This window comes from Anolis sagrei, chromosome 3, assembly GCF_037176765.1.
Source record: "Anolis sagrei isolate rAnoSag1 chromosome 3, rAnoSag1.mat, whole genome shotgun sequence".
Lineage (NCBI taxonomy): Eukaryota > Metazoa > Chordata > Lepidosauria > Squamata > Dactyloidae > Anolis > Anolis sagrei.
The window spans coordinates 88648030-88675038 of NC_090023.1; the positions used below are offsets into that span (position 1 = coordinate 88648030).

The 27009-nt window shown below is 42.1% G+C and overlaps 1 protein-coding gene across 3 annotated transcripts in view; it reads left to right on the forward strand.

The window, feature by feature from the left end:
- Window positions 1-27009, forward strand: part of SH3KBP1 (SH3 domain containing kinase binding protein 1) — a 204233-nt gene that overhangs the window by 54539 nt on the left and 122685 nt on the right. For all 3 annotated transcript variants that reach the window (XM_060770073.2, XM_060770074.2, XM_060770075.2), the window contains one exon: window positions 17906-18029. In XM_060770073.2, coding sequence (XP_060626056.2) covers window positions 17906-18029 — 124 coding nt within the window. The remainder of the gene's footprint in view (window positions 1-17905; window positions 18030-27009) is intronic.

Consider the following 27009-nt stretch of genomic DNA (forward strand, 5'->3'; position numbering starts at 1 on the left):
CTGGCGTTCATGACCACAACAGTTGGCATTTTCTCAATTGGAAAGTTAAGTGGTTACAAAAAAAAGAAGTAATTTTCTAAAAGGGCAGAAACTAGGGTGGTTTATAAAAATAGCTTCCAGATAGAGAACTGTACGTACTTTGAGCTGTTGAGACTTGGAATAAGCCTAGAATAAGTGTCCCTGCTTTAAAGCAGCGTTCTGAAGTATGACAGTAGTTACAAGTAGGTGAACACTTTGAAAGTAAATTTCATCCTCATACATATTATTTGGCACCACAATGTTCCTGATTAAGGGATACCCTTTAAAATACGTCAGAAACCCTTGTGTGTCTTCCTGCATGTCACCCGGGTATATATCAATAGATACCTATTCTGCCTTTGTTTCACTTGTGATTTTAATACAGAATCTGGATCATTAGTTGGGATGTAATGTCGTACTTCAAAAGAGGGGGAGATTCATTTTGAAAAATCACGCCATCAAGGATGTCCAAACTGGGTTAATCTACACTGTGACAATTCAGCTTCGTTTAAAGCAGAGTGTAAAACTGATAATAACACCATCAAGATGTTGATCTCTCAATATAGCAGCAAGCTGGCAACTAAAAGAAGTGGCCAGGGCTATTTTTTCCAGAACATGTTACAAGCCCACCATTATATCATCATCTACTGTATACTGAGTGGTGAATCTAGTCCCATGAAAACACCCACACAAAGTTAAATCAGGATTTCCATTCAGAGCCCACCCACGGCTGTACACTTGCATATGAATGAGTGAGACACATTTGGTTCTAAAATAGAGCAAACATACTTGATATATATTGCCTTTATTCTGATAGGATATACTTTTTCTATTTAAGGACCAGCATTTTTAAAGGTTTCATCTTCTTCGTTTTAAGTCATATGATATCCACTGGTATTTGATTCCAGGAACCCCACCCTATGGATACAAAAATCCATGGCTCTCAAATCTCATTATATACAATGGCAGAGTAAAGCAATGCCTCTTATACAAATGGCAAAAGGGTTTGCTTTTTGGCTCTCTCTCTATATATAAAAGAACCATGGATAATAGAATCTATAGATAGGTGGTCTTTTCATCCCTCCTCCCTGTTGTAAGACACGGACCCACAAGAGCCAGAAAAATAGTACAGGTCAATGACTGGCTTAGAAAATGGTGTCAGGAGGAACGCTTTGGCTTTGGCTCCTCGACCATGGCCTGCTTTTCCAGGAGGATGGCCTACTGGCAAGGGATGGGGTGCATCTCACACAAGTAGGAAAACACCTTTTTGCTCACAGACTCGCAAACCTCATTAGACACACTTTAAACTAGGTCCACCGGGGGAGGGGGACAACAGCCTTGCGAACACTACTTTACCCATAATGTCTGGGAATCGCCAGAAGGCTAAACGGAGGGCTGCACAAACACAACAAGGACCAAGTACCAAAAGCACAATAATCCCAATTAAACAGCTCAAGGGAAGATCCCAGGGGCTCACATGTCTTTACATGCACAGAGCATGGGAAATAAACAAGACGAACTCCAACTTTTAGCACAACACCACAAATATGATATCATAGGGATCACTGAAACCTGGTGGGATGACTCCTATCGCTGGAATGTAGATATCGAGGGGTATAACCTCTTTCACAGAAACCGAACAAAGGGGAGAGGAGGCGGAGTAGCCTTATATGTCAAAAACTCTTATGCTGCAGAAGAGATTCAAGACAGCAATCTGGGAAACCAGCTTGAAATCATCTGGATAAGAATCAAGGGAACTGGGACTCAAAAAGATGTCGTTGTAGGCGTCTACTACAGACCCCCAAGCCAGGAGGAAGAACTTGATGAAGTCTTCTGCCAACAGTTGACCAAACAGGCACAGAAAAGAGATGTAGTAGTCATGGGCAATTTCAACTATCCCGATATTTGCTGGAAAACAAACTCGGCCAAGAGTACAAGGTCCAACAAATTCCTTGCTTGCCTTGCAGACAATTTCATGGTCCAGAAGGTAGAAGAGGCAACAAGGGGATTGGCTACTCTTGATCTCATCCTAACAAATGCGGAGGACCTGATCGATGTGGTCGAAGTGGTAGGATCCTTAGGGGCAAGTGACCATGTGCTCCTGCAATTTGAGGTACAAAGGAAGGCCGAAACTAAGACAAGTCAAACCCGCATTTTGGACTTTAAGAGAGCTGATTTCCAAAAAATGAAGGAAACGCTGAGCAGCATTCCGTGGACACAGATACTAAAAGACAAGGGAGTTACGGATGGATGGGAATTTCTCAAGAGTGAAATACTCAAGGCGCAATTGCAAACCGTGCCAACAAAGAGAAAAAATAGGACAAGTGCAAAGAAGCCAGAATGGATGTCCAAAGAACTTCTAACTGTGCTAAGACACAAAAGAGACATGCACAAGAAGTGGAAAAAGGGAGAAATCACCAAAGAAGAATTCAAACAAATAGCCAACACCTGTAGGGAAAAGGTCCGCAAGGCTAAAGCACAAAACGAGCTCAGGCTTGCCAGGGACATTAAAAACAATAAAAAGGGCTTCTATTCTTATGTCAGTAGAAAAAGGAAAAACAAGGAGGCGATAGGACCTCTTCGCGGAGAAGATGGGGCAATGCTGACAGGGGATAGGGAAAAGGCAGAACTACTTAATGCCTTCTTTGCCTCGGTCTTCTCACAAAAAGAGAGTCTTCAACCTCAGCAAGATGGAGTGGATGAGGGATTGGAGGACATCCAACCCCAAATTGGGAAAGAAGTGGTCCAGGAATACCTGGCCGCTCTTAATGAGTTCAAGTCCCCAGGGCCAGATCAACTACACCCCAGAGTATTGAAGGAACTAGCGGAAGTCATTTCGGAACCATTGGCAACCATCTTTGAGAGTTCTTGGAGAACGGGAGAAGTTCCAGCAGATTGGAGGAGGGCCAATGTGGTCCCAATCTTCAAGAAGGGAAAAAAGGATGACCCAAACAACTACCGTCCGGTCAGCCTCACGTCGATACCGGGCAAGATTCTGGAAAAGATTGTTAAGGAAGCGGTCTGCAAACACTTAGAAACAAATGCAGTCATCGCTAATAGTCAACATGGATTTATCAAAAACAAGTCATGCCAGACTAATCTGATCTCTTTCTTCGATAGAGCTACAAGCTGGGTAGATGCGGGGAATGCCGTGGATGTAGCGTACCTGGATTTCAGTAAGGCCTTCGACAAGGTCCCCCATGACCTTCTGGCAAGGAAACTAGTCCAATGTGGGCTAGGCAAAACTACGGTGAGGTGGATCTGTAATTGGTTAAGTGGACGAACACAGAGAGTGCTCACTAATGCTTCCTCTTCATCTTGGAAAGAAGTGACAAGTGGAGTGCCGCAGGGTTCCGTCCTGGGCCCGGTCCTGTTCAACATCTTTATTAATGACTTAGATGAAGGGCTAGAAGGCATGATCATCAAGTTTGTAGACGACACCAAATTGGGAGGGATAGCCAATAGTCCAGAGGACAGGAGCAGAATTCAAAACGATCTTGACAGATTAGAGAGATGGGCCAAAACTAACAAAATGAAGTTCAACAGTGACAAATGTAAGATACTCCACTTTGGCAGAAAAAATGAAATGCAAAGATACAGAATGGGTGACGCCTGGCTCGAGAGCAGTACATGTGAAAAAGATCTTGGAGTCCTCGTGGACAACAAGTTAAACATGAGCCAACAATGTGATGTGGCGGCAAAAAAAGCCAATGGGATTTTGGCCTGCATCAATAGGAGCATAGTGTCTGGATCTAAGGAAGTAATGCTACCCCTCTATTCTGCTTTGGTTAGACAACATCTGGAATATTGTGTCCAATTCTGGGCACCACAATTCAAGAGAGATATTGACAAGCTGGAATGTGTCCAGAGGAGGGCGACTAAAATGATCAAGGGTCTGGAGAACAAGCCCTATGAGGAGCGGCTTAGGGCTTAGGGAACTGGGCATGTTTAGCCTGAAGAAGAGAAGGCTGAGAGGAGACATGATAGCCATGTATAAATATGTGAGAGGAAGCCACAGGGAGGAGGGAGCAAGCTTGTTTTCTGCTTCCTTGGAGACTAGGACGCGGAACAATGGCTTCAAACTACAAGAGAGGAGATTCCATCTGAACATTAGGAAGAACTTCCTGACTGTGAGAGCCGTTCAGCAGTGGAACTCTCTGCCCCGGAGCGTGGTGGAGGCTCCTTCTTTGGAAGCTTTTAAGCAGAGGCTGGATGGCCATCTGTCAGGGGTGATTTGAATGCAATATTCCTGCTTCTTGGCAGGGGGTTGGATTGGATGGCCCATGAGGTCTCTTCCAACTCTTTGATTCTATGATTCTATGATTCTAACAGAATCCATACAGAAAGCTGACTGTATTTGTCACCTGGTTATTTTCCACCTCAAAATCTATCCTTTTTTATTATTATTTTTTGCCCTTCTAATATATTTACAGATGTTATCTTTTTTCTTCTGCCTGCTTTGTGCCATGCTTTCCACTTTTCCATTAAATGTTCTCTATGCTTGGCAACTGATCCTTTGAAGCCAATATTTAGAGAACATTGAAAATATCTGAGGATACAGGGAATCCTTCCATTGTGCTGGCAGTAAAGTGCTACCATGACATGGATTTTAAACCCTTACTTACTTGTACTGATATATTCTGAATTACAGAAGACTTGAGGTGCTACCAAATTCATAGCAAAATGCTTCCTATTTCATTTATGATTGTATCCTCACCCTTCGTTGGCTGCCACGTCTTAAGCATGCAGTCTCTTTGGAAGCAGGCCGCAGCTTCCAATCTTTTAGAGCTTGCAGTAATTCTATAAATTATTCATGTTAATGCCACTTGTGGGCTTATTCCAAAGGATTACATATTTTGGCTTGCTTTCCTGCTACCCAGACAGTTTATAGCTCCCTGCTCTCTTGGTTAAGTAACAACCATAATAAAATGACCAGCTTTTCATTCACTCTGACCAAAGTAAAGTAACACATCATTATCTTCTCCTCCGCATGTTTATGTCATGCTCTTCTTGTAATGTGTTAGTTAGTATTTCAAGATGCTTTATGCTACATGAGTGAGATTTTGGTGATAAACGTATGTCACTGTTTTCAAAGCCTCTTCTGTGATGGAACATAAATGAGTTAAATCCATTCCATCTCCAGTGAACCACAGAAAGTCAATGGAGTCATCATTTGGGTTCGAGTGATGAGTGATATACTGACTGTGGAAATACTACAAAAGGCTGCTCTCAATTGATCTGTGTGCATTGGTTCCTTGTGGTTATATTTATGTGACTGAGAGTGTATTTGGAAACCATACTCATAAAACTACAGTGACCTTATCATTGCAACCTCAGTACACACAAACCCATCTGTTTATAGTACAGTCTTAATATACGTAAGATTATGTCCAGGTTGTCATTGAGGCGTGAAATAACTGAGCAGTACCATATCCTTACGTGAATGTACTCCCCTGTATTTCCTAGTATCATAGAAATATAGATTAGATATTATGTGTCAGTAGAAAACCTGAAGACGTATTATCCTGTTTTATTTTAAACTTACTTGGGCACCCGGTGCTGCCGGGTTATTTGAAAAAGGCATTGTTTGTTTTGGAGTGTTAAGTAATATCATTTAGTTAATTTGTAACACTATATATTAGAAAAAAGCCAGTCTTTAATTTTGTTGTTTATGAATACTCCCATTAGAAAATACATAACGATGTGTGTGAACTACCATTCCCAGAATTGTGGGTCAAGCATCCCCAAACCAGGCCTGTATGCACAGCTGGCCATGTTGGGTCTTTGTGTCAAGTGTGGTCCAGATCTGACATTGGCTGGGTTCAGTGCTGTCTGGATAAGGGTGAACTACAACTCCCAAAATCAAAGTGAATTGTCACAAACCCATGCTATATGTTCAGTTGGTCATGGGGCTTCTCTGTGCCAAGTATGGTCCCGGTCCATTGTCAGTGGGGGTCACAGTTTCTCTGGATGCAACTTCCATCCTGTTGAGTAACATCCCCAAACCCCTCCAGTCTGTTCAGTTGCTGATAAATTCCTCTCTGTTTGCTGTGTGCCACAGGAAACGGTAGGAAAGTGTTAAGGGAGAGGCAGTGGGCGGGGTCATGCAAATTCCATACAAGGAACCCAGGGATGCCTGGCTGTGGTGGAGGAGACATGTCAAATCTAGGATGAAATTTTTCCAGAATGAAAACATTCCTCGGGTGGTGGGCCATAGCGGTTGGGGAGGACATTGGCAGCTTTTGGGCTACATGTTCATGGCACTCACTATAACCTGTAATGTCACTTGAGGGAGTGCCTTTGGAGGCTTCTCAGCACTTGGAACTATAGCCTATTTTGGGGGGCCAGAGGCTGTCTGTGTAAGTGGACACCTCGCCACATACACACATACACGTTTTTCACTTTTATTATGCGTATAGATAAAAAACTTATAAAAATTAGTCAAAATAAGGCAGTAGCTGAAGAGTTTGTGATAGAAGCTGCCCTTTTATATTACAGTTCCCTAACAACCTATTCAGGGTGACAATCCCATAATGTGTTCTAGTTGGTGTGTTACTTACTGTATGTTCTACTCTATTTGTGAACTTTCATTGTTTCATTCAGTTGCAAACTTGTTTCTGAGTTTGCTCTGTGCCATCAAACCATTTCTGAGTTACGGCTAAACGAACCTATCACAAATCTAGGGTGAGCCTATCATGAGGTTTGATTCACAACATTTGTTCAGAGGAGTTTATCATTGTCTTTCTCTGAAGCTGAGAGAGTGCGGGATGCCTAAGGCCACCCAGTGAGTTTCCAAGGCCAAGTGGGGGATTCAAACCCTGGTCTCCAAAATTCATGATCCAATGTTCAAATCACTACACCTTGCTGGATCTCTGCTTCTAAGTAACAGTCCTTTATTTAAGTGTCCGTCCTAAAGATACCAATGTAAACTGTTGCCAGGAACTAGCATAGCAGTTAAATTGCAACTGGAACAGGGCAGAAGAGAAAAGACGACTACATTGATAATTCTTTTCAGGTTTTATTTTAGTCACAGCTAGTATTGAAAATAGATTTCTGCATTGCATTTTTTTCTCTTGTAATGGACTTATTTTATCACTAGAATTAAAATTGAACTCTTCTGGTCAAAGAAGACAAAATATTTTAATTTAGAGAGAAAATTCTGTTTTAGTCATGGTAGCTAAAAATACCATTTTGTTTCCTATTGCTAAGAATAGGTTTTGAAAACAGTACTTTATTATTAGATTTGATGCGTTGACAAAATTGCTGGTATTCCATTGTTTTTCCTGAATAAGCTAACTTCTGTTTTCAAAAGTTGTCAAAAGTACAGATGGCTATATGATATGAATTCATTGTTCAAGCAACCTAAAGATTACACTCCTAAGGTCTTGTTCTGTATATATACATATTTAAAGCCTGATGAATTTGGAAGTTTCACTTCAGTTTTGCAGAATCTTTGAAAGAACTAGAGTGATTCATAGATTCTATACTAAGAATGAAAATATGTAAAGCATTGGGGTTTTAACTCAAGAGAAAAACCTTTCCAGGAAAAAATTGTGTATTTTTGGAGGAAAGCCATTGCCCTCTCCACAGAATTGCTGTAGGCTCATAGCGCCATAATTTTTCCATTGACTTAGACTCCATGTCAGGGATAACCAGAATTATACAGTTTAGAGATCTGTTTCTTGAGTGCTCTCTTATCTTTGTAAGTTCTGCATACTAAACAAGAAGAAACATACATCTCGGGGTCACAAGAGGATCACTTATAAAGCTTTATGTGTTTGAAAGAAGTAATTTTTTTGGAACTAGATAAAGTCATACAGTACTGTATTGTCGAAGGCTTTCATGGCTGGAATCACTAGGTTCTTGTGGGTTTTTTTCGGGCTATAGAGCCATGTTCTAGAGGCATTTCTCCTGACGTTTCGCCTGCATCTATGGCAAGCATCCTCAGAGGTAGTGAGGAGAAATGCCTCTAGAACATGGCTCTACAGCCCGAAAAAACCCACAACAATCATACAGTACTCTTTGCTGGGAGACAGAAGACTATTTTCATTAATCACTGGCTATAAACTGATCATAACAAACTGGTGCTGGAATTTCAGATTTTTCATGGAATATTATGACTCAAACTAAATTATAGCATGGATAGGAATCATGTGGTCCTCCAGATATTGTTCCCAGGGTTTTTCACTATTACTGAACTTGCAATTCCAGCCACTGTATTTATTTGACTCTAAGACGTACTTTCTTTCATATAAATATATTTTAAAATCCGCTGATCTTCCAACCGTCTAAGTCCTATGGGGGTCATAGCAATTTTAGTTAACTACCATCATTATCGCATACGGGTAGTTGTATAATTATCAACTAACACTGTCCGGTAGTCCTGTTGTCATTGCTATCACTGTAATAAGAACGATTTTGAACATCTAGGCGCCGGCTCTCTGCTGCTAGACTGCACCAGCACTTTCACCCCTTCCCGATCCCTCTGTGCCGCACTTTACCGTTAAGTAGAGCACTTTAGATCTAGCACTTATCATGTGTGTCGAACGTGGAATGTGTGTTGCTGTTAAGAAACTTACGATCATCCTTGATTATTGACGGACCATTCCCGGAATTTTTTTTTTTGCACTTTAAGAACTTTAAGAATTGGCACTTTGAGACCTGGCGATATCTTGCACTTTAAGAACTGACTATATCGATTCCACCATCCGTATCGCCGCTACCCATGTGGCCCCCTGCCCCCCTTTGGATACTGTTTACGCTGCTCTGGTGTGGTGGTGGGGGCGGAAGAAGAGGTGGCCCGGAGCCTGGGATTGAGAGTGTGGTGGGGAGGGGGGAGGAGGGGGAGAGGGGATGCTGGCAAGAACTAATAAGGTTAACAACAAGCATAGGAGAAAACACTCTTATGGCTCAGAACTGCGGCATGGAGGGGGGGGATGTTCCACTAGCCGAGGGGCCCCCATAGAGGTCGTGGTGGGAAGGAGGAGATGCGGGAGAAGGAGACCACGAATTCGGCCTAATTCGGACTGCTTTCCCAAATTAACTATTCCAAATAGGTCTCCTAAGGGAATTTGGTGTAACCAGGTGAGCGGGCCCTCTGGCTTGAAGGTGGTGTTGCTGAACGCCAGGTCTGTCAACGGAAAAACAACTTGGATTCAGGACTTAATCCTGGAGGAGCGGGCAGATCTGGCGTGCATCACGGAGACCTGGCTGGATGAAGCGGGGGGCGTAAATCTCTCCCAGCTTTGTCCTCCAGGTTTCTCCGTGCAACACCAATCTAGAGCCGGAGGACGGGGAGGCGGGGTCGCAGTAGTCTACAGAGATTCCATCCATCTAACCAGGAGCCCCATCCCGCAGACCACAAATTTCGAATGCGTCCACCTGAGGGTGGGTGACCGGGACAGAATAGGGATTCTGTTAGTGTACCGTCCACCTCGCTGCACTACAGTCTCCCTTCCTGAGCTAGCGGGGGTTGTCTCGAGCCTGGCTGTGGAGTCCCAACGGCTTCTTGTGCTGGGGGACTTCAACATCCATGCCGAGGCAACCCTCACAGGTGCGGCTCAGGACTTCATGTCTGCCATGGCAACCATGGGGCTGTCCCAACAAATAACTGGCCCCACCCACTGCGCTGGACACACATTGGACTTGGTTTTCTGTCAGGGATGGGAGCAGGGTGGCGGTGTGGAGGAGTTGTCCATCTCTCCGTTGCCATGGACCGACCACTTCCTGATTAGATTTAGGCTTACTGCGCCCCCTACCCTCCGCAAGGGTGGAGGACCCATTAAGATGGTCCGCCCCAGGAGGCTTATGGATCCGGACGGATTCCTGACGGCTCTCGGGGAGATCCCCGCCACCGCGGTAGGTGATAATGTCGAGGCCTTGGTCGCTCTCTGGAATGGGGAGATGACCAGGGCTATTGACAAGATCGCTCCGGAACGTCCCCTCTCAAGTAACCGAGCTAAACCAGCTCCTTGGTTCACTGAGGAGCTGGCAGCGATGAAGCGAAGGAAGAGGGTTCTAGAGAGCGTGTGGCGATCGGACCCAAACGAGTCAAACCGAACACGGTTTGTGTCCTTTTTGAGGGCATATGCCGCGGCAATAAAGGCCGCAAAGAAAACTTTCTTTGCGGCCACTATTGCGTCTGCAAAAAACCGTCCGGCGGAGTTGTTCCGGGTTGTCAGAGGTCTTTTAACTCCTCCCACGGGTGGGAGCCCTGACAACTCGGCAGCGCGCTGTGAAGCATTTGCTCGGTTCTTCGCAGACAAAGTCGCTTTGATCCGCTCTGAGCTGGACGCCACATTAGATGCAGTCTCTGTGGATGTGACACAAGCACCTGCTTGTCAGTTTTTGTTGGATTCTTTTCAGTTTGTGAAACCCGAGGATGTGGACAAGATACTTGGAGGAATGAGGCCCACCACGTCCATCCTAGACCCCTGCCCATCCTGGCTTCTTAAGGAGGCCAGAGGGGGATTGGCCGAGTGGGTAACGGTGGTGGTTAATGCCTCCCTTCGGGAGGGCAAGATTCCAGCGAGCCTAAAACAGGCTATTATAAAGCCGCTGTTGAAGAAACCATCACTTGACCCCACTAAATTGGACAACTTTCGGCCTGTTTCCAATCTTCCCTTTTTGGGCAAAGTCATGGAAAGCGTGGTGGCCTCACAACTCCAGGTATTCTTGGGAGACACGGATTATCTGGATCCGGCACAGTCTGGTTTCAGACCGGGACATGGTACCGAGACGGTCTTGGTCGCCTTAGTGGATGATCTGCGCCGGGAGCTAGACAGGGGGAGTGTGTCCCTGTTGGTGCTCCTGGACCTCTCAGCGGCCTTCGATACCGTCGACCACGGTATTCTTCTGGGGCGCCTTGCAGGAATGGGCCTTGGGGGCACTGCTCTGCAGTGGCTCCGGTCATTCCTGGAGGGTCGTACTCAGAAGGTGTTATTGGGGGACTCCTGTTCAACGCCGCAGCCGTTGACCTGTGGCGTTCCTCAGGGCTCCATCTTGTCCCCCTTGCTGTTTAACATCTACATGAAGCCGCTGGGTGAGATCATCCGGAGTTTCGGGGTGCGGTGTCACCTGTACGCAGATGACGTCCAACTCTGTCACTCCTTCCCACCAGCTACTAAGGAGGCCGTCGAAGTCCTGAACCGGTGCCTGGCCGCTGTAATGGTCTGGATGAGGGCGAACAAACTGAAATTAAATCCAGACAAGACAGAGGTACTCCTGGTCAGTCGTAAGGCCGAACAGGGTATAGGGTTACAGCCTGTGCTGGACGGGGTCGCACTCCCCTTGAAGGCGCAGGTTCGCAGCTTGGGTGTGACCCTGGACTCGTCGCTGAGCCTGGAGCCCCAGGTTTCAGCGGTGACCAGGGGAGCATTTGCACAGCTCAGGCTCGTGCGCCAGCTGCGCCCGTATCTTGGGAAGTCTGACTTGGCCACGGTGGTACACGCTTTGGTCACATCCCGCCTTGACTACTGCAACGCTCTCTACGTGGGGCTGCCCTTGAAGACGGCCCGGAAGCTTCAGCTAGTCCAGCGCGCGGCAGCCATGTTGTTAACGGGAGCTGGACGCAGAGAGCATACAACGCCTCTGCTGTCCCAACTCCACTGGCTGCCGATCTGCTACCGGGCCCAATTTAAGGTGCTGGTGCTTTCCTACAAAGCCCTAAACGGTTCCGGCCCAAAATACCTTGCAGACCGCATCTCGGCCTACGAGCCCACGAGGGCCTTGAGATCATCCGGGGAGGCCCTTCTCTCGGTCCCGCCCGCCTCACAGGCACGTCTGGCGGGGACGAGGGAGCGGGCCTTCTCGGTGGTGGCCCCCCGGCTGTGGAACACTCTCCCGGTTGAAGTTAGACAGGCGCCCTCCTTGATGGCCTTCCGTAGGGGCCTAAAAACATGGCTCTTTGAGCAGGCCTTCAACTAAGTATAGTTAACTGACACTGGAATGAATTAGGACTGCGAATTTTGGCTATGACCCCTGGACTTGACGAAGCGGATTTTTAGTATAAGTATATGTTGTGTTGTATCTGTCTGTTTTGTATGTCCAAACCCGCTGTACACTGTCTTCTTTGTTGTTGTTCACCGCCCCGAGTCGCCTCCGGGCTGAGAGGGGCGGTCAATAAATGCAATAAATAAATAAATAAATAAATAAATAAATAAATAAATGGGGTTTTACAGATAGATAGATAGATTTATTTATTTATTTTGTGCCAAAAGCATTGCATAAATAAACAAGTATAAAACTGATAAAATAGAGAGAACGCAAGCAGCTAAATAATTTTAGACCAAAAACAGACAACAGTGACCACATTGTCTGTGGCTTTAAATAGTTCTTCCTCTGTGCATGAGGCAGGGCGTTGTGGGCAAGCATACAGATTCAGAGTTGTTCATTCTGCTCCACAGTCTCACAAGGTGGAGGATTCTTCTAGGTAGTGCCATTTTGCTAGGTTGTCTTTTGATCTGCCCACTCCACTTCTGAGTCTGTTCAGGGACTTCCAAGTTGGGATTTCCTGGTTTAGCTGCCCAGAGGAGTGGTGGTTCTCATGAAACTTTCCCTTGATTTGAGTCTACTGCGAGGAGGGTGATAGTCATGCAGTGGGTGGCTTTCACAGTGTTCAACCTTATTTCTCTCACAGTTGGCAGCAACTTCCTGTCGCACATCAGGGGAGAGGGGGCAATGCCAGCTAGCTTATAGTCTTATCAACTGGTGTAGGTTTGAGGCATCCTGTTATTATTCTGCATGTTTTGTTCAGTTCTATATTCACCTGCTTTGTGTGGGCAGACTTGTGCCAAATAGGGCAGGCATACTCAGTGGTTGAATAATATAAGGCCAAGGCTGATGCTCTTCTTAATTTTGGGTCTGTGCCCCATGTGCTACCAGTAAGTTTCCACAGGATGTTATTGCGTGCAGCTACTTTGTGCTTGGCGTTCACACTTCCCAAAAGCATTGCTTTCCAGATAGATAGATAGATAGGTAGTACTGAAATTAGTGTGCTTCATACAATCAATGACATCTCAGAAGCGAAGAAATATATCTGGAGAGCCACAGAACTTCAAATCCTAATTGATAGTATCTTGAACATATGAATAAAGGTATTCTATAGGAAATGTGTTTCTTTTTTTAAACAATTCTTGCGACCACTTTAGATATAATTCTCAAGGGCAAGAGAAATTTGAAAATAGAGGCAATTATAAATCAAGTAGAGGGTACTGTAGTTCAAGGAAGGAGGAAATGGCTCAAGAATAGGATGCAACAATTAGGCAATTGATGTTCAGAAGGGCTTTTGTTATCCCAGGACAGCTTCTGTCAGATAGATAAATTGATATGAGATATGTTTCTCAGAACTGACTCATTCCAGCTCATTCCAGTCTAATGAAATGTAGACGTTTCGTAGAAAACATGCAGTCAAACTATGAATTCTCATGTTATGTTAAGCACTAATCTACCCGGAGAAGCTCGAAAGAAGTAATATTAAGCTGTATTATACTCTGATTTTCCTTTAAAAAAAATAGTTACTTGAGCAAGTATATGGCCATTTTCAGCTTGATCATATCTAGATTCATTTGACATGATGCCCAACTAATGGCAGTAAAATTGTCCTCCAAGCAAAATTATTGGTGTCCTTCTTCTTTATAAGAGACTCCAATGTGAATTAAGACCCAATTATTACCACTTCCAGCTTTTGTTTATTGTTTCCAAAAACCATTTGAAATATGTGGATAATTACTTAAAAAGAAACATACATGTAGCACATTTCAACAAACAAAGATTTAAACTATTTAAACTATGTCTGAGTAAAAGGAAGCTAATAGGTGGGGTGGTTGTTAGTGTGGTGGTTCCATATGCTTTTTCTTAGGGTTGTTGTAGATTTTTCCGGGCTATATGGCCATGTTCTGGAGGCAATTTTTCTCCTGACGTTTCGCCTGCATCTATGGCAAGCATCCTCAGAGGTAATGAGGTCTGTTGGAACTAGGAAAAATTGGTTTATATATCTGTGGAATGACCAGGGTGAGACAAAGGACTTTTGTTTGCTGGGGCTAGCTGTGAATGTTTCAGTTGATCACCTTGATTTGCATTCAATGGCTTGGTAGTGCTTGGGGGGAATCTTTTGTTGAGGGTGATTTCATGTGCCTGTTTGTTTCCCCTCTGTTGTTTTTCTGCTGCAATTTTTGAGTTTTTTAATACTGGTAGCCAGATTTTGTTCATTTTCATGGTTTCTTCCTTTCTGTTGAAATTGTCCACATGCTTGTGGATTTCAATGGCTTATCTGTGTAGTCTGACATGGTGGTTGTGCGAGTGGTCCATCACTTCTGTGTTCTCAAATAATATGCTGTGTCCAGGTTGGTTCATCAGGTGCTCTGCTATGGCTGATTTCTCTCGTTGAAGTAGTCTGCAGTGCCTTTCATGTTCCTTGATGCGTGTCTGGGCACTGCGTTTGGTGGTCCCTATGTAGACTTGTCCACAGCTGGATGGTACACGGTAGACTCCTGCAGAGGTGAGAGGATCCCTCTTGTCCTTTGCTGAACATAGCATTTGATGGATTTGCTTGGTGGGTCTGTAAGTGGTTTGTATGTTGTGTTTCCTCATCAGTTTCCCTATGCGGTAGTGGTTCCCTTGATGTATGGTAAGAACACTTTTCCTCTGGGTGGATCTTCATCTTTACGCTCGTGGTTTGTTCTCGGTTTTTCTTACTCAAAATACATTGTAAAATTTAACATTGTATATTTATTTTATTTTTTTGCTTTCAAAATGTAATGCGATATGTTAAAACTGGCTGGAACTTGCCAGAAAGGAAGCAGGTTTTAATCTTCCATTTCATGTATAAAGAACTTAGAAATTGATGCTCATAAAATGCAAGAAAATTGTGGAGTATATTATTATTATTATTATTAACTTTATTTGTACCCCGCTAGCATCTCCCGCAGGACTCGATGCGGCTTACACGGGCCGAAGCCACAAAACACAATACAATAGAAAACATAACATAACAATAAACAAAGCAAATCAAACAATTAAGCAAAATAACCACAATGACAATACATCAAGACACTATTAAAACTGGTTCGGCCAGCGCAATGGGGTACAAGGTTAAAAGTGCTGAGATGGCAGGAGGAACGTAGGAATTAAAGTGCGGTGTGCAGCAACATTAGTTGTGCTAAAGTGCATCTAGGACTTGGGATGGGGATTCCTAATCTGCGAAGGCACATCGGAACAGCCAAGTTTTTAGGTTCCTTCTGAAAACTGCCAGAGTAGGGGCCTGACGAAGCTCTTTTGGAAGGGCATTCCAAAGTCGGGGGGCCGCCACAGAGAAGGCCCTGTCCCGCGTCCCCACCAAGCGCGCTTGCGACGTAGGTGGGATAACGAGCAGGGCCTCCCCAGATGACCGGAGCGAGCGTGTGGGTTCGTAGATGGAAATGCGGTCACGCAGGTATAGTTGCTGGCAGGCATGTAGCCGGGAGGGGGGGGGCTTGAGGGGCTTCAGCCCCCCCCCGAAATCCTCAGGGTGGTCCGCAAGAAGGCCTTACTGGTACATTATTTAAACTGTTATGTTTATTAATATCATGATTTGATCACCATGCTCAATATATCCCACATGCATGGGGGTATTGGGGTAATGATACAAAAGGTTTGCTAGGGTAGACCCTCTTTCACTCAGCCCCCCCCCCCCAATCAAACTCAGCTCCCCCCGAAACAAAATCCTGGCTACGGGCCTGGTTGCTGGCTACACGTTCTAATACAGAACTGCTTGAAGATATCAAAGGAAGTCTAGGACTACACAATATAATAATTCTTAACATAACTGTTCAGACAATCTCATTGCCAAGCCACTGAATATCAGTCCTTTTCCTTGCATTTCTTTTCTCAAACTACAGAAAATCTTATTAAATTTTCAAAAAATAGTATAATAGTCACCAATTCAGATTAATTTTAGTGGTGTTTCTTAATCATTTTGGATCTTTTCCCATTCTGTTTAATTACTTACATACTCTTTCTTTGCCATGAAGACTCCTTACAGCTCCTGTTGCCTGTGGGAAAATCCAGACAGATGTTGTTTTTCATTCTCCATTTCACTTCCTACCAGAATGTGATTGTTTCTTCTCATAAGCCATGGCACTTTAAGTCACTTGTGACATCCAAATGAGAGACCGTTTTGTGCCTGGAGTCACTGGGTTGTTGTAGGTTTTTTTGGGTTATATGGCCATGTTCTAGAAGCATTCTCTCCTGACATTTCTCCTGCATCTATGGCAGGCATCCTCAGAGTCATATTCATACTTGTCATTCCTTTAATATACCCTGCACATTCTTCATCCCATGTGCCCCAGTAATATTTGGGGTACCAGCTTTGGGTTTCCCACTAATTAGGAAACATGATGCATAGTGGAAGGGGGCAGAGATACACAACCATAATTATATAAGAACCACAAATATCTTACACAAACCTGAGTTTCTGGTTCAGAGCCTACAAATGGCAGCACTTAGCAATCCTTAGGGAGACTACTCAGGAGAAAAGTGCACAGAAAACGAGAATATGTCACAGTGGTTTTTGATTAACAATTCAGGGTAAAGATAGAATTTCTAGGAGTTTGATATGATCACGGGCAGGATGTTATTGCGTTCCTTCAAGGCATATCCAAATTATGAATATGCTAAGGGTAACTAATCAGAGAGTTTTCTTGGCAAGCTTTATTCAGATGGGGTTGACTTTGCCTTCCTCTGAGACTGAAAGTGTGTGACCTGTCCAAGGCCACCCATTATGAGTCCACAGCTAAGCGGGGATTCACCACGCTGGCTCTCTCACAAATAGTATATACACTGGCCTTCCTTTGGATCTTATGGATTGCTAGTAGTGCTGAAGAAAGGCAAAACTACGGTTCAGACATAAGCAGTTCAGGCATATTGGGTGGGTAGACATCTTGGGTTTTTTTGTCTCCCTCCTCCTGGCTTTGAAAAGAAAAAAAAAGTTGAGGTGGTGATGTTTGGACATCTTAAGAACAGCTCAAGATGGATTTTCTGTCTTGGTAGCAAGAATCTCTTGCCTAATGGGAGCAACTTATCCTCTCCAACTCCTTGACAGCCACCCACAGTGTAGTGCTCATAGCTAAAGTATTTACTTGGTAACAGCCATTACTGTACCCTCACAATTCCAGGAAAGAAGAAGCAGATTCCTACGCTTTACTTTAATTGTTGCATAGCTTACAGGACTAATTAATAAATAAAGACAGAAATTGTAATATTTTTCCAAAAATGAAAGTCTCACTGCATGCTGTGGATTTCATTTCTGAGGAAGCTACAAGATTCTCATTTTAAGATTACAGTTTTACATTTGCTGAATAAACAACAACAATAAACAATGCAATGTTAGATTAAGGATGCAGACTGGGGAGACATGGGGAAAGCAGGGGAAAGCAAAGGGAACCATCTTACCCCATTCTCTCCTGTCTTTCCCCATCTTCACAAATGGCCCACCATTCCATGTGCTTACCTCACCTTTCCCTGTCTTTCCCCTACTTACTCTTGCTTTCTGATGCTTGGAGTTGGATAATGCAACTCTTGAAGATGTCTGCTAGGCTCTATTTTCACGTGCTGTGGAAATGGAGCCCCACAGAGTCCCACCAGAAGTGCCCTTACATCATGTGATAGCCTCCGTGGAACTCCTGTGGGGCTTCGTTTCCACAGTGCATGCAAACGGAGCCTAGCAGCCATCTGTTGAGCCTAAGTGTCACGTGCATGCTATAATTGTGCACCCAGAGAAAATTTTCAGCGATGGCAAATGGCATTTGACTGATTTCTCACTTTAGAAGTCTATATATTGTTTGTTTTTAAATATTCTTGAATGAGTCTTCTAAATAGTTTTCCTCCTACTTTGTTTTTATTTCTTATACAGGAAATAAAAAAGGATGTGAAGAAAGAACCTTTTGCCAGCAGAGCAACAGAAAAATCTATACATGAAGTTTCCAATGGAAGTCCTTTATTGTTGTCTGAGACAATTATTAGAACCTCTAAAAAAGGTATTTCATTCTAAGCTCTGATAAAGTACTTTATAATGAAAATGCATTTGCAGTGTTTCCAGAAATAAAGTTACACCTTTGACAGATATACGTATCTTCTCAATTTAAAGTGGAAGAAATACGCAGATTGGAAAGTAGAGATTTATTAAGTTATTTCAGATACCACTGGCTAACACACATTTTGATGTGTCTAATGTTAAACTTGGTTCTGGGTATATTTGACCTATTGATTAAAAAATGACCCCAAGTTTTCCCATATCAGCCATAGTTTTTTGAGATACAGATGAAGTAGAAGTCATTATTTGCTCACCCATAGAGAAGCATAAGCAATCGTTATGTGCTTGCTGACAGAAAATCATAACTATATCTAAGAAACTAGAGCTGATATGGTTTATCCAATGCAATTTTCTGAATCAGTGCCCCAAATAACCCCAATGGCCTAAAAATCAAGAAACCAATATATTTTTTGGTTGGGCTGTGTATTCAGTCAATGGGTGCTAGAGGTTGAATATCCTAATCCAAAATGCTTGAGACCAGGAAGTGGCCAGGATTTGAATTTCTGGGGGTTTGGAATATCAATACTTATATAAATATACATAATGAGATATTTTGGAGATGAGACCAAAGTCTTAAACATGCACTTTGTTTCACATGATTTTAACTGTTGTTTAATTATTTATGTTTTAATTGTTTGGTTTTTAATTGTAATTGTTTATTTTTAATATATGTATGTATGGCATCAAATTGTTGCCTGTTGTAAGGCCTGGGGTGAGAAGGGCAATGTATAAATATGATAAATAAATAAATAAATACGTTTGATATGCATCTTATATGTGTAGCTTGAATGTAACTTATATATAACTTGTTTAATAATCTTGTGCATGAGACAAATGTTGGGTACACTGAACCATTTGAAATGAAAGGGTCCTTCCTCACAGCCATATAAGCCAGAATATCAAGGTAGATGATTCACTTTATCTGCTTTATCTGCTTTGAACTGGATTATCCGAGTCCACACTGCCATATAATCCATTTCAATGTGGATTTTATACAGCTGTGTCGAAGGGACCAAAGATGTAACCATCTCAGGCACAGAAGTTAACAATTTTGAATTTTGGAGTGTTTCAAATTTCAGAATTATGGATACGAGATGATAGGATTAAATGCATCTATAAAATAAATTCATGTCTACGTATTTTCTTCTCAGTGAATGTTACTCTCTATTGCAGTGTGTATTTATGGTCACAGCACTGTGGGATTCTTGCAGCATTCAGTTATCTTAAAATGATCAGTTGTGTAATGGCTCCACTGTTTCAGATGATTCCACAATAAAGAAAAAAAAACATAGTATTGTCCTGTTGGCATATACCACTTAAGTGAAGTATGCTTAAAAAAATGGCACATGAATGAAAAGGTGATTTCTATATCGATTAGGGCCTTTGTTCGCAAAGGGTTGCTTCCTGCATGTGTTGTGACAGAGGGATAGAAATAGAGAGAGGTATGTGAGAAGCTTGTTCTCTCTAGCGTATGGCTAGTGGTGGGAGGGATTTTCATATACCATAGCTTACCAAAAATTTTCATGTACAACAGCCTAGCCAGATGACCAGTTTCCTATACAATTACATACACTACGTGCTAAACTTTCAACCAGTGACTCATTTCATTCATCTGGAGAAGCCCAACAAATGAGTCACTAGTTCTGTATGGTACCTTATTAGCAAGCTTTTTATCATTTAGGTATATAGCATTCAATATGCACATTTCTAGTTATGTAATTTATTGAGCTCTTTATTTTACTACTGAATGCAGTGAGCATCATGTTGACTAGTATTACTTTTTAACACCAGTCTTCTCCTGTCCTTCATCCCTCTTCCTCTTCCCCTTTCACTGTAGTGTTGTGAAATAAACATGTACTTTTCTAATATACCATATATTTTGGCGTATAAGACTACTTTTTAACCCAAGAAAATCTTCTCAAAAGTCAGGGATCATCTTATGCACGGGAATCGTCTTATACGCTGGAGTAGCCTTATGCATGGGAGTCGTCTTATACGCCGGGAGTCATCTTATAGAGCGGATGCTGAAACTTCCAATCTGGATTGGAGAATCTGCGGTTGTGATATATGGTGGGGGGAGCTCAAAAATGGCAGTGTCTGCATCCCTGCCCTATGCAGCGACTGTATGACAGCATTAAGGGCGACGCTGTACAAGTATGGTAGAAGAAAATCCATTCATCAAGGATTTGTGGACTTAACGCGTTCCCGATGGTGAGGTGAAGGGGCGCCTCACTCGGAAGGTGTAAGTGAAGGGCGGAGCAAGCTGCAGGTGTCCGGGGTGCCTGGGGTATGGAAAAAAGAGATAGAGTGGGCTCTGGGCCCAGAAAAACACCTTTTACCTGTCTGGCCTGCCCTTGTATCCTATTACCATACCTCCTCCTCTGACTCTCAGATCTCACTCCTGAAGACTACAGTGAAGCGGTGCAGGTGCACATGTGCGAGATCTGCGAGGTAGAGAAGGAGGTACAGTAATAGGAAAATTACCATATTGAAATCAAATCTGATGCTTTTAAACATTTTATTTGGTGTGTGTTGGAAGAGGGGTAGTCTTATATGGCGAGTATATCCCCGACTCTATATTTTAACTGGAAAAGTTGGAGGTTGTCTTATACGCCCAGTCATTTTATATGCCGGAATATATGGGTGTTAACCAATGATGAGGCCAGAAAACCTGGCCCAGCCAAAAATGTATTTATTTTCATTGGAAGAAAGCATAGGATTGATTTTGACAGACTTGTGATTGTGTTTTGCTTTGTTGCAGATTACCTTTAGAGAGCATGAAATCAGTCAACATTCATATTTAAAAAATAGATGGTGTATTATGCTATATCAGTTTAAGATCTTCTGTTTCAAATTTCAAACCTAAGTCCTTAGTGACTTAGGTTTGTCCTTTGTGTGTTTTAAAAGATCCCCTTTAAGAGGACCAGGATGTACCAATTATATTTTAAAATTCTTTTGAGAAACCTAGGGGAAAATACTAGAAACTGAAGATCTATGTGGATCCTGTGGATTTAGTCCACACTCAATTCAGAAAATGGCTTGCTTGCTCAGACTAGATTGGAACAATTTTCCTGTGTCTCTTATGGAATCTTGTTGTGAAAATGAAGGCACAAACAATCACCCCTAGGAATAAATTAATAATATTTAGCATGCAACAATTTAAGGAGCAGCGGAGTCCTAATAATTGCCATACGTGTGAGTAATTCATTTTCCTATCTCTCTTCCTGATTTTGTTTTTGTTTTATTCTCATAGAGGTGTTTCCACACCAGAAAGCTGCAGATTTTTAGACATCTAGGTTGCAGCTATGCTAAAAAATTAATGAAGTTTGAAACCACTTTAACTAGTAAGACTCAGTGCTATGGAATTCTGGGAATTGTAATTTGGCCAGATCGTTAGCCTTCTCTGGCAAAAGATGCTGGTGCCCCTCCAAACTACAACTCCCAGAAATCCATATCAATGAGCCATGGTAGTTAAAGTAGGCCAAACTGCATTAAGTCTACAGTGTATATGCACTCTAGGTATAGTGTTATGTTTCTTGAAACTAGTTGGAAACAGTTATAGTTGTATCTCAAAGCACAAAAATGGTTAGAATTCCTCATAAAACATATCTAAGGGTTAGAAAGTAGATCTCCAGGTAGTAAACTGCATTTCCATCTTCCTTTCCTCTCCCTCCCTCCCTCCCTCTCTGAGCATTGCATAGAAAAGGTATTGTTTGGTGCAAGACTTTCTGTCTGCTTGTTATTAAATATAAAGATTTTCTGTAACCTTCCACAAGAAGCTTGGGAAGCCCCAACAGAAATACAAATGGGCTGCTTTTGCTCAGGCATTGCATTTGAGCCAAACGTGATGCACGCTCCTAGTAGATATTCTTCTTGGTCTGTTTAATCACCGAGCTTAGAAACTCATGAGTCTAATTCAGGTCAACAAATGTGCTAGAGATAATATGTCCCTGCTATGCAGACTGTTTATGATGGCACTGAAACTGCAGGTGACATGTTAAACCAATTATGTCACTCTCGTGTCAGTAAACTTATTTTCTTTCAGTTTTCATCCCACTCACATATTTGTTTCACATGCTTCTGCTCTTGGACTCATCAAGAGCAGAATTATTCTTATTACCATAATCTTTCAGTTTATTTTTGTCTCTGCTATTATGCACATCATCCCCATGTAATTAAAAACATATTTTGTATAGCACTCCCTATTTCTTGTCTATGCATCCTGTCTTCACTCTCTAGATCAGCAAAACATTATTTTGGTTCACCTTTCTCTTTGTAACACTAATACTTTTTCTTCATAGTTTTCCAGACTTTCTTTTCATATGTATATATCTAATAAAAATAGCATCCAAAATCATTTTAGGATCGATAATTTTTTAAAAAAACAAACCCATGACTCCCGTTCTGTAAACATACAAAATATATATTGTCACAAATTCAAGGATTTCTGTAATTCTGAATTATGGTAGACTTTGACAGATTCTACTATGAAAATATTGCTGTGTTTTTTTTCTTAACTAATATTGTTGGAAGGAAATTGGCAATATACCGCAAATGTGAATACAGAAGCCTAAAATTACTTTGCAACCTGGATTCAGTAGGTGAGGTGCCTGCTGTAAGAAATGACACTGTAAGATCCTGAAGTGCTTTTGGGCCACTGTTGCAATATTCTAAAAGGGAATCTTATACAGGCTGAGCCTTCCTTGTGAAGAAATCTGAAATACTCAGAAATCCAAAACATTTTTCCATCAGCTGCTCAATTGCGCCAGTGGATTAAATATCTGTAATTTACAGTACATAGACAGTTACATCAGAGAACATGATGTTCTACAGAGTGTAATAGGGCAGGTTGATGCCACAAGGATATTACAGTCTAAAATTCTGCACAGACTACACAAAGGAAAGGAAAGGAAGAATAAATTGAGAAGCAGTATGTTATTTCATTTGGACATGTTGGACTTCCTCACACCAGCGTGTAGTATTGTTGCTTAATTAAACGGAAACATAATGTTATTGGAATTATCGTTTTCATACATCATTATTATGCTGGTGCTGTACAGCCTCACTGCCTATCCATGTTCATCCTACCCAGTGCATACACGCTGTATTTTGTGTACTTTGCCACAACTATGCAGTCACACAGTTTTAGGATTTCCACAAGACTTTCTTCCTCTTCACAATATTGGTACTGCAATGGAACGAAACTATCACTCAAGAAATAGTATTGGTTTCACTTAGGGTTTTTTTTCCATCAATGAAAAGAAATTATCCAATCACAATTCAAATGCAATGCAACTAGGGAAGAGTTTGAGAAGGCAGGAAAGACAGGAAATGCCACTAGGGAAGAGATTAAGGCAATTATGCTGGGGAAAAAGGAAGGGAAAAGGAAGAGGGGCCGACCAAGGGCAAGATGGATGGATGGCATCCTTGAAGTGACTGGCTTGACCCTGAAGGAGCTGAGGATGGTGACGGCTGACAGGAAGCTCTGGCGTGGGCTGGTTCATGAGGTCACGAAGTCGGAAGCGACTGAACGAATGAACAACAACAGGGAAGAGATACAACATGATGTGATGAAGCCTAACCAAACATGCTTTAATCCAGTGATAATTTCTCAGCCTCATTTGAGAAAGTGAAGGGAGATGTTGACAAGCTGGAATGTGTCCAGAGGAGGGCAACTGAAATGATCAAGGGTCTGGAGAACAAGCCCTATGAGGAGCAGCTTAAAGAGCTGGGCACATTTAACCTGCAGAAGAGAAGGCTGAGAGGAGATATGATGGCCATGTTTAAATATGTGGAGGGAAGTCAAAGGGTGGAGGGAGCAAGCTTTTTTTCTTCTGCGCTGGAGATTAGGGTGTGGAACAATGGCTTCAAACTACAGGAAAGGAGAATCCACTTAAACATCAGGAAGAACTTTCTGACCGTGAGAGCTGTTCAGCAGTAGAACTCTCTGCCCCGGAGTGTGGTGGAGGCTCCTTCTTTGGAGGCTTTTAAGTAGAGGCTGGGTGGCCATATGTCAGGGGTACTTTGAATTCAATTTTCCTGCTTCTTGGCAGAGGGTTGGACTGGATGGCCCACAAAGTCTCTTCCAACTCTATGATTCTATGAAAGTCCTTAGTTCCAATGGAGCCCAGGAACCCAGATATCATAGAAATGATGGGTTTTCAGGGGCAGAGGGAGAAATAGCACTTCTGAACTTATGCATGATTTTTCTGTAACTGATTTTAGATATAGTCTTCTTTTTAAAAATCAACTGTTTCTGGATAGCATTTATTTATTTTATATCTTTCTTCTATTTTTTATCCTATCATTCCTTTAATGAACTCAGTATAGTATACTGGTTTGTCACCCTTCCTGTGCTCAGCCCCTAGTGCTATGGGGTTACCTTCGGAGATGTTAACTTGCCGTAGGAGCCCCCAGTGCAGCAATGGGTTAAACGACTGAGCTACTGAACTTGCTGATCAAAAGGTTGCAGGTTCAAATCCGGAGAGCAGCATGAGCTCCTGCTGTTAGCCTCAGCTTCTGCCAACCTAGCAGTTCAAAAACATGTGAATGTGAGTAGATCAATAGGTACCACTCCAGTGGGAAGGTAACAGCGCTCCATGCAGTCTTGCCGGCCACATGACGTTGGAGGTATCTACGGACAACTCCGGCTCTTCAGCTTAGAAATGGAGATGAGCACCAACCCCCAGAGTTGGACCCGACTGGATTTAATGTCAGGGGAAAACCTTTACCTTAACTGGCCAGAGATTACCCAGAAAATTTTATATAAAAGTAAATAGTTGAACCCATGTCTCCACAGCCCTAGCTTTGTACTCTAAAAATAAATAAACATTGGATTTGTTTAGCGGAATCATTTGTGGGAAAACCTGGAAACCTCCCTAGTAGATAAATGGCTCCTTTTTCTTATTTAAAGCAAATGTTTATTTTAAGCACACAATAGAAATCAAGTGTAGATGTATGTAAATTAAGGAGATGTATTGCCACGGTTATTCCAGTTAACTTGGATGTTTCCAAGGCTACATTCTTGCAACTACCTTATGTAATTTTCCTTCAATAATTTAGTGGTTCATCTGTTATTGATAGAATCTTCTGTCTCTAAAGTGCCTTGGGCCAGAATTCCACTTTAGCTCTATGCAGATAATACAGTATTGCTTATGTAATCTTGATTAGGTTTGAAAAACCTTATGAAAACCATTGCTCTGTATTGTAAATCTGAAAAGCTATGTATTTATTAGATTTTGTTTTCCTCTTCAAATCTATATATACATGTAAATAGACATTGGATAATAACATACTGGAAAAAGTTTACTCATTTCAATAACTTATTGTTCATTGTTGTGTAGCGTCTTGGGTGGCTCAGCTGAAATGTTGATATGTATTGAACCCCAGGCAACTTCTTGGTCTTGCCAGAACTGTTATGTTTATATTTAAAACGATAATATCTCCTAGCAATTCTATGAATTTTTAGTACTGTCCATGATTTTAGGAGGACCTTTTCAGGATCTACCTGGAGATCCCTGATTCCTTTCACACTGTGAAATTATAGGCTCCATCTACACTGCCATATAATGTAGTTTGAACTGAAATATGATGGTCAATGTAGACTCATATAATGCAGATTGAACAGCACTGAACTGGATTATATTAGATTGCACTGCCAGTTCAATGCAGTTAATTTGCATTCTGAAACTGCATTAAAACACAGTGTAGATGGAGCCATTGTGCTTTGATTCTACTTTAACTGTCATGATAACTTCATGTGGAAATCTGGGATCTGCACTTTATGGGTGGGTACTTGTGTACATTATTACATTGACAATTTGAAAACGGGGTAAAGTGGAGGGAACCATCTTAATTTGTTTCCTACCATCTTTCCCCATCTTCAGGGATAGTCGGACATGCCACATCCTTTTCTGTGCTTTCCCCGTTTCCTCCTCATTTTACTGGGTCAGGAGTTGGGTATCACCCAAATGGTCTTCTCTCTGTTTTAACAGGCTGGTAACATGGATTCCCACAGGGAGCCACAGGAAGTGGCCATGCGCCGTAGGATGGCCTCTCTGGGACTCCGTTTTGCCAGTATCTTAAAACAGAGAGAAGGTGGAGAGAAGATTCAGTGAGATGAAGTCACTTATCTCAGCCAGAGAGCTTTGGTTCCTCACTAAACAACAAACTGCAGGATTCAGTAGGAAGTTGCCATGTAAGTTGTAGTTGAATCATACCAATGTAATTGTCTGCATTGGTCTTCTATCCAAGTTCTAACTAGATTAACTCTGCTAAGCTTCCGAAATAGGAAAAAATTGAATGTATTTAGGGAAGCATTTTTAATAATTATAATGTAAGCCATCTTGTTCAGCTAACTGTCTCTAGATTTTAAAATGCTTTTTGCTTGAGCCAGGTTGAATCCACTTCCCTTTAGAGTGGTGGAAAGGAAGTTTATTGGTCTTCCATTTAATGAAAGGCTTTGATTATAGTTCAGGGAAATTTAAACTCTTTTATGTGTATTCTTGACGAGCACTTTTTATAGGGAGCCTAGAGCAAAACATATTTCCCAATTGCTGAAAGCAGATTACAGCTCTTTGCAGAATGTTTCTTTTCTTCTGAAAGACAGTGTTCCTTTGATAATCAAATCCGTGGCAAAAGAAATTAAGTTATGCAATTAGGATAAAAGCAACCACTCAAAAGATTTTAGCTTACTCCAATTTTATCCTATTGGAACCCACTATGGTGCTCTATATTGTTTGGTCTGTATGATTTTGATTAGGACTCTATATTGCATCTTCCATTTAAAGATCCGAGATCAAAATAAATTATTGAGTCATTAATCCATTCATTCAAAACATTTAATCTTACTGCTTCCCTAGTTGCACCAAGCATTGTCAATTAAACATGAAAAATATTGTCAAGCTGCTTTAAACTTATTTTTA